Source organism: Pygoscelis adeliae, unplaced genomic scaffold, assembly GCF_000699105.1.
Source record: "Pygoscelis adeliae isolate BGI_AS28 unplaced genomic scaffold, ASM69910v1 Scaffold79, whole genome shotgun sequence".
In the NCBI taxonomy this organism is placed as follows: domain Eukaryota; kingdom Metazoa; phylum Chordata; class Aves; order Sphenisciformes; family Spheniscidae; genus Pygoscelis; species Pygoscelis adeliae.
The window spans coordinates 2,057,239-2,071,744 of record NW_008825532.1 but is presented as its reverse complement, the minus strand read 5'-3'; the positions used below and the strand labels follow the sequence as shown (position 1 = coordinate 2,071,744).

Sequence of the window (14,506 nt, the reverse complement as noted above, 5' to 3'; positions counted from 1 at the left end):
AGCTCGCCGTCGGTCCGCAGCCTCTTCCTTGGCTTCATCTCCGTATCAGTCTGAAGGCAGCCAGACAAAGGAGAAAGAGCACAACACCCCTGACACCGAAGCTGCAGGTGAGGATTGGGGTTGGGCTGAGCTCTCTGCCCTGCTCCCTTGGTTCAACGCTGCGGGAAGCTGCCTGCGCCCTGCCGTCCTGCAGAGATGCTGGCCGGCGAGGCGGGTGCCCAGAGAGCCTACTCACCCACCCTGCCCTCTTTCCTGCGCAGACGAGGTGGAAGTGAAAACCCAGGAAGTCAGCGTGTGCCTGGAAGACATCATGGAGAAGCTGCGGAGCGCCTTCCCCAACTCTCGAGGTACTCGAGTGAAATCCCCCTCTCTGGCCTCTTACTGCTCCCTCAGATGAGGATTTCCCCATGGAGTGCTGCCCCGATCCCAGCTTCCCTGCGACAGCTGATCCCCCACAGCGCCTACAGCCAAGAGCTACGCTGCCGTGGTGCTGCTGGGACAGGTGTGTGGCCTGGGCACAGAGAGGTTGAGGAGGAGGTTTCACACCTGCAAGGAGAGGCAATCAGAGCTGCCAAGAGTACAGACCAAGTAGATTCCCCCAGATGAGCTGCAAGGCAGCCTCCTGCCCTGCTCGGGACCCTGCACCATGTGGGGCTCCCCACTGTGAACATGGACAGACCTGCCAGCATCGAGTTTGCAGTGATCACCTTGAGCCACCTCCACACTTTGTCCCTGTCCAGACCGCTCTCCAGGGGAGGTCGAGGCCCCAGTTACCTGGTGAGATGGAAGCAATGCTGCAAGGTCTCCTAGATGCTCATGGATGGCTCTTCCCTGAAGGGAGGAGGAGTGGGGGATGCATGTGTGGACGGCGCTCCACTCACCCAGTGGGGTATGGTGTTGGTCTTTCTGCTGTCCCTCTGTGCTCCAGCCTGGGAGCAGCACTTGGTCCCTCGCCCAGGCTGCCCATCCATGTGCTGCGGGGAGACATTGCTTGGTGCCAGCACTAACGCGAGGTGGGGGAGAGCTTCCCTCTCTGCCCACACAGACCCTTGCCCACTTTCTGCCATCCCTGAGCAGGATCCTCCTGGCTCTGCAGCAGCCCCGTTCTAACCAGGTGGCTCTGGGTCCTATTTTCCTGACTTCTCCATTTGTCTTTCAGGTATGACCTCCCTTATCTAACACCTCCTGTGAGCCAGAGGCTTTTTCTAACCAGCTACCCAGCTGCTTTCCTCCCCTTCCTCTCCCTGCCATGCTCCCTGTGCTGCAGCAGACCTCGCACAGACTCCGTCCGAGCCGGTTGCGCAGGATGCTTGCCAGCTCCAGAAGATCTCAGGGGAACATAGGTCATGCAGGAGTGGTACCGTGGGCTCCCCAGGAGACTGGTTCAATCACTCAGCCACAGTGTCCAAGCCTGGGTGGAAAGGTTCAGAAGAAAGAACGGAAGCCTTGAAAGCTGCCTGTCTCCCCCTGTGCTTGTGGGCTGCTACCTTTGACCGCAGCCCTTGGGGGATGCAGAGCTCAGCATCCTGCTACTCTTCAATTGTGCCCAGGGGCCTCCAGGTTTATGGGCACCAAAACACTCCTGGAGCCACCCAGTTTTTAAAAGAACTCTTTCTAACAGCATCCAGCTGCCAGCCTTACGGATTGAACTCTCTCTTGCCACCCAGGGCTCCACAGCCAGGCAGGCATATACTGTCTGGTGGGGAGAGTCTGCAAGGTTTATGGGGTAGGGTTGAGTCCATGTTAGAGCTTCAGCCCAGCTAGTAGCCTTATCTTGAGAAGGTCTTTATAACAGAGCCTTATCATTTAATTTGCATATATTTCTATATATTATATATATTCTGTACTTAAATACTCTCATGGACTCACTCCATTAAATTCTAATACTGTAAGTGCAGCTGCCCTTCACTTTCAGTCCAGCCCAACATCTGCTCCCACAGGGACCAGCACCTTCCTCATTGCTGGTGCTGCCTTGGAGCGGAGCAGAGCTGCTGTGGGGGCAGCTCAGCAGAGGGCCGGACCAACAGCAGGTACTGCATCCTGGCTGGTTTCCTGGGGAGCTGTGCCTTTGCCGTGGCATGGAGAGCCTGTCCTGCCTGGACTCGGCTCCATCCCTGGGGAGCCTCGGCTCCTGCAGCTGCCCATCCCCCGTGGCGCTGTGGGAAGGGGTTTCTCCAGCCGTAGCTCCAGCCCTGGGGCCACCAGGATGTTGAGCTGTGATGCAGGAGCATAGCGGTGTGGACAGGCAGCAGAACAGGCAGGGCACCTCCTTGCCGCCCCCAAGGAGCAGCTGCCCTGCTGCTGTCCCCCAATTTGAGCTGGGCTGAGGGGCTTGAGGCTCTCGTTGGAAGCAGGCGAGTCCCGCCAGGCAGCGGAGGAGACTGTTCTACAAGCTGGCAGGGTAGCTCAGTGATGGTGGCTCCTGGTTCCAAAGGCTCTCTCAGGCTGGCTGTCTCATGCTGTGTTATGTTGAGAAAGAGGTGGAGTCAGGTGCTGTGGGGTGCCCCAGAGCAGAGGCTGAGATGGTGCTGGTGCTCTGGGGCCACAGGCTGAGGGATGAGATGCCTGAGCCCTCGGGGCAGGGCAGGGCTGCATGCCAGTGTGAAGCATCCTGCCCAAAACAGGGCTTGCTGTGAGGACAGGGACAGGGCTGTTGTCACTGGCTGGGACAGGATGCAGTAGTGAGCTGTTCAGGGAGGTTCGGACCAAGGCAACATGTGGGGGCACAGGGCTGTGTGGGCGGTTGCCTTCGACATGCTGGCAGAGGTGCGAAGCAGTGCCCACACCGGGGATTAGGCGGTATGAGCCTTATGGCCAGGTGTTTGGGGTCTTGTGCTGCAGTGTCCACTAGCAGTGTGCGGGTTGCTGTCCTTGCCATCCCCTCTCACACCCGGGCGAGTGGCAGGAGGGCAGTAGTGGTGGCATTGGTGTTAGGCTGGCTGTAAGCTTGCTGTGTGTCAGGCTGCTTGTTTGACTGTGGTGAGGGACCACATGCCAGCCTGCGAGCCCCGGCTGGACCTCCCTGTTATCCCAGTGGCAGGATGGGGGGAGCATGGGGAGGAGTGAGGTTTTGGCTTGAGGATGAGGTCAGGAGTACCCAGGCTTGGGGGAGCTGGAGGAAGGAAAAGGCAGGATGAGGGCAGACCTGCTGGCCCCGGTGCCAGGTGTGGGGAGCAGTGGTGGCCGGGCTGGGTGCTTGGGCTGTCGGGTACAGGGTGAGCGTGGGCTGTGTTTGGGAGATGGGATGCGGCAGGGAGAGGAGCAGGCTGGCTAATGCTCTGGTAACCATGTACTGTGGCGCTGCTGTACTTGCTGCTTTGCGCCATCTCTGCTCTGGAAAGAGAATAAATTTGTATTTATACTGAGACCCGGATCAGTGCTCTGGCCTCTTCTGTCTGTGCACCTCAGCTAAGTCAAGGCAGCTCCTGGCCCTCTGCTATCCTGGCACCGCTCCTGTAGGGCTGCTGTGACATGGATGTCCCTGTGCCCTCTGTCACCCTGGCTGTCCACACCATTTGAGGCAGAGCAGAAGCTGTGAGCAGAGCCCTGGGCTCCCCAGACACAGGTGCATCCCCCGACCGCCATCTTCCTTCGTCTTCTTCCAGCAAGGTCTGCTCAGAGCCACATAGCAGCCTGAGGGCTGGGACAGGGGCTGTGTGGGGACAGTCCCTCTTCCTTGCCTGGGAACTTCTGCTGTAGGAAACCCTTCAGCCCCAGGAAGGATGTAGGCAGCAGTGGGATGCTGGGCAGGCAGTCGTCTCCCTCCATGCTTTTTCCCTGGAGCCCCATTAGGTCTCCAGTGCCCAGAGGTGTCCGTGTGCCTCTGCCCCAAGTGCTGCCCATGTTCCCCGTGTCTCCATGGCACAGTGAGGGGCTCAGTTGAGGACTAGCCTAGGGCAAGGCTGGGGCGTCTCAGGCCCTCCCTGCCATACAGGGTGCAGCCCAGCCCTGGCTGACAATGAAGCCTGCCCAGAACTGATAGCTGTAGGGCTGGACCTGCTCTCAGTCCAACCTGGAGGGGCTGGCACTGCTGGGCAAAGGCCTGACATGGTAGTACTGCAGGGAAGTATGGGGACAGCTTTCACACATAAGGGATTCAGGAGCTTAAATAGGGGTGAAATGCAGCCTCTTTAACTCCCCCTCTCAAGAGTAGAGCAAAATGCCCATCCCTGCGCTGCAGGCTCCAGGGCAAGGCAGGAGGTGCAGATTGTGATCAGGGAAGCCGGTCACGTCCAGGAACAAATCCAGCACATGGTGCCAGGGAAAAGCTTTTATTTCTCAGCCAGCAAAGCTCAGCAGGGCCCAGCTGAAAGGCGCTGGAGCCGATGAGTCGGGGCAGTGAGGCAGCAGGCGCTGCTGCACAGCAGGGCTGGTGGTCCCAGTGGCGGCAGGGTGAGGACAGCATTGTTCCCATGTCACTGCAGGGCCAGTCCCCAGCCCTGGACCTCCCTCTCAGCATACAGCAGCCCCACTGTCTGTGCTGTGCCTCCTTGTCAGTGATCTGGCAGCCCTTCCGCCATCCAGGGGTAACCGGCCCTGCTCAGGGCTGGCCATGCCCCAGGATCGCGGCCCCGAGCTCTCTGCTCTCGCTGCACTGCCCTGGGGGTGCATCACCCCCTTCCCGGGCTGCTATGGGGCAGGGGGGTACTTCTGCCCCTCTGCCCAGCTCCTCGTCTGCCCCCGAGTGCCCAGCCTGGAGCACGGCCCCAGGGGTGAAGCTGTCTGGGGGGATGTTGCCTTCTCCAGCATTTCCTTGGCCGCTGCCTGCTCGCTGCTCCCTGCAGCTCCCCTCTTCCAGCGCCTCTCTGGGTGTTTTATCCTCCAGGTCCAGGGGCCCCTCGGCTGGCCCCAGCCCCTTGCTGGGGGGCCCTGGCTCTGGGGCTCTGCCTGGCTCAGCCAAGGCCACACTCCCTGTGGCAGCTCCCTCTGCCCCACTGGCTCCCTGCTCCAGCCCCTGCCTGAGCCCTGCTGCCCCACATTGCCCTAGAGCCAGCTTTTCCATCCCTGCTGCTGAGCTCTCTTCCTTTTCGTCCTCCTCTACCTTTTCCTCCTCCTCCTTCTCCCCCTCTTCTTCCTCCTTCTCCACCTCCTTCCCCTCCTCTTCTTCTTCCTCCTCCCCCTCCTCTTCTTTCTCATCTTCCTCCTCTGCCCCCCTCTCTGCTCTCCAGCTCTCTGGCCCACAGATGCCTAGGTTTGCTTCTTCCCCCAGTCCCATCCCATCCCTTGCTTCCACCTCCACCCCTGCAGGCTGCCCCTGGGCTGCTTCTCCTCTGGGCACTGCTCCTTCACACCCAGCCCCAGGGGTCCCTTGTTCTGCTTGGTCAGCCCCTGGTTGTTCTGCTTCTTTGGTCCCTGCACCCTGCTCCCCCTGCCCAGGGGTCTCCAGGACCCCAGCCTCACCCTGGGGTGCCTCTTCCTGCAGCATCGCCCTGTCACCCACCTCCCTGCTCTCCTGCTCCTCACTGGCCCGTGGCCCCTGAGGCGGCTGGAAGAGCCCCTGGTAGCGCTTTCGATCCTCCACGTGCTTCTTCCTCATCCTCTCCCCCAGTTGCTTCAGCTCCTTCTTCACAGCAGCTGCCATGGAGGGGTCAAGGTGAGCCACCCGCAGGAAGTCCTCCCGTGCCTCTCGCTCATTCCATACAGCAGCGTGGGCCTTCGCCCGCTTGAAATAGGCCTTGGCATTTTCTGCCAGGAGAGGAGAGCCCCCAGCAGGGGTCCTGAAGCTCAGGGCCACTAGCTGCAGGAGCTGGAGACCCTGGGAACCCAGGGAACACAGAGCACAGGTACCATCATAGGCAGGAGAACATGGAGTGGACACACTTGTAGGTAGGGGTACCATCATGGGCAGGGGACCTGGGCCATGCACATACCACTGTGGACACTAGGGGACATGGGGTGCAGGGATCATCACAGGCAAGGGGAACCATGGTGGGCAGGGGGAACCATGGTGGGCAGGGGGATCTGGATGGTGTTGGACAACATCATGGGCAGGGGGACCTAGAGGACATGGGGTGCAGGTGCCATCATGGGCAGAGGAAACCAGGGACATGGGCACTGTCACGGGCAGGGGGACCTGGGACACAGGTTCTGCAGTGGACATGAGGATCCAGATGATATAGGTACCATCACAGGCAGAGGGATGTGGGCTGAGCATCGACATGGATGGGGGATCCAGAGGACACAGTCTCTGGGGGCTGTGGGCACAGCGGGGGGGTAGGATGCAGGGCACGGGTACCGTTGTGTTTCTGGAGGAGCTCCGTTGTGTGCTCCAGCACCTCGTAGTACTCGCCCAGCTCCAGCTGGCACTGGCAGTAGTTAAGCACCAGTGGCGTGACCAGGCTCTCCAGCTTCAGCCATCCATCCTCCCATGGCTTCTCCTGCCCCAGAGAGCCATTTGGTTCACAGCTGTGGCTGTCCCCTCCCGGGCACCCAGGGCCCACAGGGCAGTGCCTTGCTGAGGAAACCCAGGCAGGGATGACAGGAGGTGGCTGTGTCCTGCTCACCTTGGCCTGGAGGTTCCTCAGGCAGATGACAGCCTCCTGGTACTTTGCCGCCGCCTGCCCAAACTCCTTGCAGAGGACAAGGCGGTTGCCCTCGCTGTGCAGCATGGGCACCGCTGCCAGCTTCTCCTCCTTGCTCATAGCCCAGGTGTCTCGCTTGTACGCTGAGGGCTCCTCCACCTGTACGGGCAGCGGGAGCTGAGCTGCCTGCCCTGGCTGTCCCCACGCTGACAGCCATCCCCGCAATCCCCCTTACCCGGAACAACTCCATGATGAAGATGAGGGGCTGCGGCGTCCGCTGCAGCTCGTCCAGGTCATCATAGCCCGTGCTGTGGTAGTCAAACATGTTACCCATGCCACAGCGGTGCTTCTGCCCTTCCAGGGGGTCCTGGCCCTCTGCGATCCTCCGCTTTCCCCTGGAGACCAGGGCGTACATGCCTGTGTGCTGCAAGGAGGGGGAGCACCCCGCTCAGCCGCATGGGGCCAGCCTGCACCCCCTTCCTCTGGGGCAGCCCCCCTGGTGCCATGGCTAAGTGACACCTATGTCCCCTGTGCTTGCACCAGACAAGGCTGGAGCATCTCTGGGGTGCATGGTCCTGTGCCCTGGCTCTGCAGAAAGGAGGGGAGTGAGCGCCCATGGGCCCCTCACTCACAATGGCGTCGCACCAGAACTCGGCCACCTCCCCGGCTCTCATGGAGCTGAGCAGCGTCTCCCAGATCTCCAGCTTGAACATCTTGCCCACGATGATCTCCATGGGGATGCCAGCTTCCCGGCTGTCGTCAATCACTGTCCGCTCAAAGTCATCCTTCAGCGTCTGGAAGTGGAAGGTGATCTGCCCCAGAGAAAACTCAGTGTTGAGCCAGGGCAGGCACCACAGTGAAAGCCCTCCGTCCCGTCGCCAGCCCTGAATCCCTCTGCCATGGGGCCAGGACGCAGGGCTAAGCCTGCTCCCGTTGAGGTGCCGATTTGATTGGCAGCTCTCCATCTGCAGCAGGAGACTGTACTTCCTACCCACTTGTCTTAGACAGCAAGCAGATGGTGGAGTAACTTAATGCCCATATCTTGCTGCTCTCTTTGGAGCCGTCTTTATAACCCAGTACAGAGTGCTCCCACAGCATGCACCAGGACCTGGTGGAACCCACACTGATCTACCCATACCCATAGGCTGGGGAATCTCTGAAACCCCCAAGAGCTCCCCATTGGCACCCCTCACTCCTGTTTGACATGCATCAGGAGAGGCGGATTTCCAGCCACCCATCATGGCCACTGAGCTCTGATGGCCCCAGGATAGAGGAAGGAGGCAGGTAACAGCACCAATGCAAGGTGAAGGCAGCGGGCAATGTCAGCTGTCACTGTGAGGGCAATGTGGCTGCCTGTGCCCAAAACAGCCCTTCCTGTACCCCCCTTGCAAGGGATCTCCTGAAGATGGGATCTCCCCATACCGCAGACCTGGAGCTTGGCTTGTGAGCAGGGAATTTAACCATAATGGACAGGGCTAGTGGTGTTGGATCCACTCCCCTCTTCTAGGGCTTTGGGGTAACAACCAAGACGACTTACCTTGCTCCCATCCTGCAACTTTGGCAGCTCCCCTTGGCCTCCATGCAGAATCTTCTTTTTGACCCCTTCCACATTCAGCAGGTAGGTTTCCTCCATGGCTGCTCCTGCTGGCCCCCAGGAGCAGGTCACAGGCACATGCACACGGGTGTGCTCTGACCCTTCCCGAGCTCTGCGTCTTCCTCAGGGTATCTCCCTTTCTTGACTATCTGGACACGCATGTCATCTCCCGGCGCTGCTGCTGGCCTTTCGCTTTCCGTGCTGCGGGCAGAGCTTGGAAGCCTTCTCCCCTTCCCCTGCCCTTCAGGTTGCGAGAGGGGTGTCCCACTGTGGCACACCCTCAGTGAAGCCCGCAGTGCCCTCCGTTGTGCTCTGGAACTGCCTTTCTAATCCTCTTCCCACACTGCCAGGTTAATCTGGGATTTGCCTGCCTAGTCTGTGAAGAATTAAAGAAACTCCCCGATCAGGAGAGCCTCATTCCTCCCACAGAGTGACAGCTCACAGGGTCCCCTTTGCACGCAGTCTCCCTTTGACCCAGCCACACAAGGAGCATTTCAGCAAAGGAGCCCAACAATGCTGGTGCGAGCACCAGCCAGGGGCTGTGTGTGGTCAGGCACAAGCTGGCAAAAGGCAGTGCTAGTCTGTGCTCCAGAGACCACAGAGGAACAGACCAGCGTTGGAAACGGTACTTTATTGAGCCTGGTTTGCAGACACAAGCATTCCCCAAACACAAGAACAAGCTCCTACCAGGCCACAGCCCATCAAGTCCAAGACTCAGTAAGATACAGAAAGCTGCACCGCACTGTCCCAGGAAGAACTAAACCCCTCTGGGAGGATGGTGCTGAATATTTACAGTAAATCCAGTGTTTTGGCTGCTCTCACAGGCATAGTCCAATTCTTTAGCTCCACTCAGCCAAGCCCAGCAGAACGTATGTGACAGCAGCCCTGGGCATGGGGCCTCTAGCACTGCCCAGCAGCACATCTGGCAACAGAAGTGTGGGACTAGAGCAAAAACTTCAGCATGGCAGATGAACAACACTTCCAGCTCTGCTCACAGGTGCAAAAATCAAGGCCCGCTCCTCACTTCTCCATGAGGGATTCCAGCTGCTCCTGCAGGGATGTCATCTGGGAAGAGAGAGTGAAGCATTACAGTAAAGCATGGCTGGGACTCCTGGCAGCTCCAGCCCAAGCACTTCTGTGTTTCTGCAGATCTTCCACCTACGCCAGTGGCTGCTTTGCCTGTACGTTGCAGGGAGCCGTGCCTGGGCACCTCTGGGGCAGAACTCAGCACTGCCCACAAGATGAAGCCACACAACAGGCACCTGGGGAGTGGGAACCTCCTGCCTTGGTATCTGGCTGAAACTGAGCAGAGCTGCCCAGGCAGGAAATCTGCCAAGACCCTACAGCTACTCCCTTTCTTGTACACGGGTGCTAGCGGGTTTCTGTGTCATGTTTTACCCCAGGCGGCAATCCTAGCAGCTTTGGACTGCTGAGTAGACATGTTTTGGCTCACTGCTCCTCCAGAAGGAAGGCTGCAATCAGCCTCATTTCCTATACCTCCTTGTGTCTTAGGAAGCCCCACGCAAGTACAGATGAGGTACAACCACACCTGACCTGTAACACTAGAGTTCAAAGCAGCTGGTGTGGTACAAGATCAGGGAACTTTGTCAGAGGCCAGGCCTAGAACCATGTAGTGCCCCAGTCCTTCCCACTCCACTGTGGGAGTTTCCTCACCTGCTGCTTCTCTCGCTCTTCCTGCTGCTTGAACTCATCCAGCACAGCCTGGAGACGGGTCTGCAGAGACAAACATGCCAGACCACAGTTACCAACATGTTCTCAACTGAATGGGTGCTGGCACATGTCAAATGGTGCAGCAAGTCCCAGGCTGCACTGACAACCAGCCCCCTTATCTCCTGCAGTTTCATGGATTGTTTTGCCTCCATGGGGAAATGCTGGAGTGTGTATGGTCACACCACAATAATTTTTAACCCAGCAGGCAAAGACCCCTGGCTTTTCCAGGGCAGCAGCTGAATCAGTTTGCTGGATCTAATGGCAAGCCAGTGTTAAGCAGAAGACTTGAAGAGAGAGAGAGCTCTCACCTTGAGGGCTAGGTTCTCCACTTTCATGATGAGATCTTCCTGGCGCTTCCTCCTGTCCTGGGTCTCCTGGAGTTTACTTTTCAGGTTGTCAATCTGTTTCTGGATCCCCATGACTGGAAGAGAGAGCGAGTTCAGACCCAGAGCAGCAGCAGAGCTGGGCAGCGCAGCCTGCCTAGCACCCCGGCGATTCTGCTGCGCTCTGCCGCCTACTCACCTATTTGGTTGGACCCCTCGTTCTCCTGTTGCTGCCCATCGGACTCATTCAGCTTGTCCTGCAGCTGCCTCTCCAAGTCCTCCTCAGTGTCCATGATGTTCAGGTCTTCGTCGTCATGATGATCCCTCTCATCTTCATCTTCGCTGCTGCTGCTGATGTCATTAAATATCTCCCGCAGTTCATCATGTTCTAGGGGGGTGCAAAAGGGAAGAGGAAAAACGCAGCTGATGACCTTCCAGCACTCTTTGCCTGCCAGGGACCACGTCAGTACAGGGTGCCTGTCTCAACGCCCTCTCTCCTTCGCTCTTGTTAGGGCTTACCCCAGAGAGAATGGGCCCAACTGATTACTTAGTGGCTAGAAAGAAAACAACAGCCTTCCCCACTGCACCTGAGGAGCCATGGCCTTGCTTATGTCCCGACATCCCTGGGGAGGAGATGTCCAGGCCGGTGAGCGAACCATGGTTGTCTACTTCTTTTGTTTCATCTTCAGCAATGACTTCCCAGCCTGATAGCAGGAACAGACGAGTCAAGGGAAAAGAGGAATGTGAAAGATGCAGTACCATGAAAGAATGCTAAAAACTGCAGGAGATCACCGCCCCTCCAACAAGTCTGGCCTTGCAGCTATGGATATCCAAGACGAACCACCCCAGCCCCCTTTTTTGATGACTTCTCCTCTGCTGTTATGTAAGTTCCTGCTCAGTACAATAGTACAGTCTGCAAGGAAGGTCACCATGAAGAAACAATGAGCTTTGAACAAGGCAAAGATGAAGCTCCAAAACTTCAGTGCCTCTTGTGTGCTTATCTCCCCAGCCTCTCACAGTCACACAAAGCTGAACTTGTCTCTCCTTTCCACAACCCCCAGGTCACACATAGTGTCCTGTCCCCCACTTGAGCTTTTTTTTCTCCTAAAAGGATACGGACACTGACAGCTTCAGCATCTGTGCTCAGGAGACGCTTCACCTCTTTTTCCACATCAGGAGACTCAATATACTGGGCCAGAGAGGGGAAAGATAACAGAGACACTGTTAAATGCCTCGTGCAGGCTGCTGATGCTGGTCAACTCCAACCCTCCACCTCTGAACAGAGACCTATTTCAAGCCTTTCTTCTCTTATGCTTTCTGCTCAGCCTTTGCTCAAGTTCACCCTAAAAGTAATTTATGCACCTCCAGAAAGCAATCCATCTTTTTTGTACAGAGCTCCTTGATGGGTTGTATACTCTCATTTTTCTACTTATACTACTTATGAAATAGGACTTTCTGTGTGTATGCAGAAAGTCCTTGAGTTTCCTGATGGATGGTCAACTCAACTCCTTCCCATCTCACTCAAAAGAAGGTTTCATTTTTCACTTCTAAATCAGCCAGGAATCTTAATGCAGTGACATCAGATCTCTCCTGCGAGCTATAAGAATGTCTCAAGTAATTTGTTTCTCAAATGTCATGCAAAATAGCACTCCATCCTGTTCTCAGAAACTGCAAAGCAGAGAAGAACAAGTCTTCCCAGCCTCACGGTGCTGCATCTCCCCAACACCTTGCCTGGCTTGTGCGTATGCACAGACTCAGTCTCTGAGCTCCATCTGTTGTCACTCCCCCAGCTGACATGACAGTTATTCTATTTGTAGTGTTCCTTGTTGGGGAAGTGAACAGGCTATGCATAGAGAGATTTCAGCTGGGAAAGCAGGAATGAAGTGAACAGGCTATGCATAGAGAGATTTCAGCTGAGAAAGCAGAAATGAGCGAAGCCTCATTTCCATGCAAGTCTTCCTTTCTTCTCAATGAGCAGGAAGAGATGCGCTATGGCAAGGCAACCGCAGGAATGGAGTCCAGCAGTTCTCTGCACAGAGGATTTTCCCCTCAGGAGCATCTTGGAAAACATGGAGGAAGCACCCAAGGAAGTGTTTAAATCTACTACCCTCCCTTCACCCTCATCTCAGGCAAGGAAACATGTGAAGCAATGTTAAGAAATTACATGTTTTCTGGACTAATAGACAGTTACAGCTCTAATGCCTCTGCCTTCCTATCCCTTGGTTATTGCACCTGCATCTGTGTGAGAAGCAACTCACCTTCTTCTTAGCTGTCTTCCGGAAACGTCTCTTCCGTACATTTTTCAAGGGAAGAGTGACTGTGACAGAGGAAACAGATTGCATGTGTCAGGCAGATGGCCTAATGGGAGAGCTGCATGCCAAAAGGGAGAAGATCCCTTCGGGAACAGAGACAGCACTGAAAACGGAGAAGCAGCACAGCTGGGACACAGCAGTGGTGAGTGCCCTGCACAGCTGTGGGGACACTGGGGTGGTGGGATGGAGGGGTTTGGCACAGCCTCTACTCACTGCCATGGTTCCAGATGAATTTCTTTTCTCTGTCCTTGTCCTTCTTCTTGTTTGCCTTGGGGTCAGTGCTCACAGTTTGCTCTTCCAAAGGGGGGTAGAGATCACCATCCACAGTGCAAACAAGCATCTGGAATCCCCATATAAACACAAAGGGTGCTTATCGTAACGCAAGGACAAAAGGATGTGAAAGCTTTTCTGGAAAATGAACAGTGACTTCCCACTGCATATTGTGAGCCAAAGGGATTCATGGGCATGGGGTACGAGAAACACGTTTCACACCCAGCTCAGTTCATATCTAAACACAGCAGCAGTTAAGCTGTTACAAGGACAATCACATTTCATGCTTCAGAAATGGGATTTCTAAACACCAAGCGGAGTGGGGAATTTTAAACTGCTAATATTGTGAGAATACAGGAATTGGCCATGTTATACTGGGTATCCAGCTCCCAAAGTGTACAAGGGTTTTCCTGGAGAGGGGAGCAAGGAGTTAAGCTGTTGGGGCAGGCAAGAAGGACAGCCCATACCTGGCAAATATCCGCTGTCTTATAGAAGGTTTTCTTGTCAATGGTTTTTAAGCTCTCGATGATGCAGGGCAGATCCACCAGCTTGGCTGCCAGTGGCACCCGGTCTACGCGGACAATCCCGTGGCGCCCATCCGCTGCGGAAAGCCACAGGACAGGTTAGTGCTGTTGCTAAACAGCTAAACTGAGCACTACATTCCTGGGCAGCAGAAATTTCATGGGAAAACACATGCAAGTTGCACGGCTTCACTTTCGGACAGTCAGAGGAGTTTTAAGATGCCCTGATACTGCTCACTCACCGTGTAGCTCAATGGTGAGCCTGTCCTTCAAGTTGACATTCCCGGACTGTACCGCTCGCCGCACAGTGGAGGCATATTCCTGGGAAGGTTGGACAGACTTACGTCAGGACTGAGTGCGCTTCCTCCAAGAATCATCAAAGGCTTCTCTCCAACCTACCCAGCTTTAAACGCCCCTGCTATCCCAATGCAGAAGAACAACTGCAAGAACCGCAACGAAAATTGCACCCTCCTCCCAATACCACGCGTTAACCCTGTGGCTCTGTTATTCCCAGTGCCCTTCACACCCCCTGACATGATACAGCTGTGACAGTGGCATGGGGCCCCCGACAGAGACACCCTACCAGAGGACGACAGCTCTGGGGGAAGTTACAGCTCCCCTCACCGAGCTCTTGTGGTCTCCGCAGGGGACAGTCTCAGCTTTAAGCATCTAACAGACAGCACCAGGTACACTGACAGCCATAGCAACTGAAGACCCAGCTCTTGCTAAAGCTCTACCCTTACAGAAATTTCCTCCCTAGTTGTCTTCCAAGCCTCCTGCTCTGTGTCACAGGAGCACCTCTCGAGAGGAGGCCGTGCAAAAACTGTTCAAATTCGTGGGCTACCCGAGGCCAAAAGCATCCCACCCCTTCCACGTTCCTTGCCAGGTCCGCAGATTTCCCACTGACTTCACCCGCGTTGCTAATCCCTCTCCCAACGCCCGTGCTCGCCGAGCAAACTGGACTGAGCTGCGTGTTAAACGTGACGGTGGCCCCTTCAGCTGCACCGGACTGAACGGTCTCTTACCGGCGGCAGCCGCAGCACGAACTGACTCTCCAGCTCGTGCGGAGCATCGTCCTTGCTCTTACTCATCCCGTCTTCTTCAGCTTGAAGAACAAGCTACAGTCACCTCGTCGCCAAGAAGGCTCCCACAAGGCAACCCCAGCCCGACACCCCGAGGGCCAGGCCCTCACCCACGGGCGTCCCGCACAGGGGCGGCGGCGGGGGGCGCTGGG

At 56.5% G+C, this 14,506-nt stretch overlaps 3 protein-coding genes across 3 annotated transcripts in view; 1 reads left to right on the top strand and 2 right to left on the bottom strand.

The window, feature by feature from the left end:
• The window catches only part of DRP2 (dystrophin related protein 2), a 14,295-nt gene extending 13,898 nt beyond the window's left edge, over positions 1 to 397 (top strand). The window contains exons 21-22 of the mRNA XM_009331637.1: positions 3 to 107; positions 261 to 397. Of these exons, the coding sequence (XP_009329912.1) occupies positions 3 to 107; positions 261 to 397 (242 nt within the window). The remainder of the gene's footprint in view (positions 1 to 2; positions 108 to 260) is intronic.
• A 3,605-nt stretch (positions 398 to 4,002) lies between these two features.
• Positions 4,003 to 8,154, bottom strand: LOC103923392 (aryl-hydrocarbon-interacting protein-like 1). Its single transcript, XM_009331736.1, has 7 exons — positions 8,059 to 8,154; positions 7,154 to 7,333; positions 6,757 to 6,945; positions 6,504 to 6,680; positions 6,236 to 6,377; positions 5,441 to 5,685; positions 4,003 to 4,056 (listed from the first exon to the last, which is right to left on the bottom strand). The coding sequence occupies exons 1-7, from the start codon at positions 8,152 to 8,154 to the stop codon at positions 4,003 to 4,005; spliced, it is 1,083 nt and encodes a 360-aa protein (XP_009330011.1).
• A 572-nt stretch (positions 8,155 to 8,726) lies between these two features.
• Positions 8,727 to 14,466, bottom strand: TAF7L (TAF7-like RNA polymerase II, TATA box binding protein (TBP)-associated factor, 50kDa). The gene is made up of 11 exons (XM_009331636.1): positions 14,298 to 14,466; positions 13,515 to 13,593; positions 13,219 to 13,352; positions 12,695 to 12,821; positions 12,428 to 12,486; positions 11,286 to 11,358; positions 10,757 to 10,873; positions 10,369 to 10,557; positions 10,155 to 10,267; positions 9,790 to 9,849; positions 8,727 to 9,180 (listed from the first exon to the last, which is right to left on the bottom strand). Exons 1-11 carry the CDS (start codon positions 14,361 to 14,363, stop codon positions 9,136 to 9,138), a joined length of 1,062 nt encoding a protein of 353 aa, XP_009329911.1. The 5' UTR covers positions 14,364 to 14,466; the 3' UTR covers positions 8,727 to 9,135.
• Between the last annotated feature and the right edge of the window lie 40 nt (positions 14,467 to 14,506).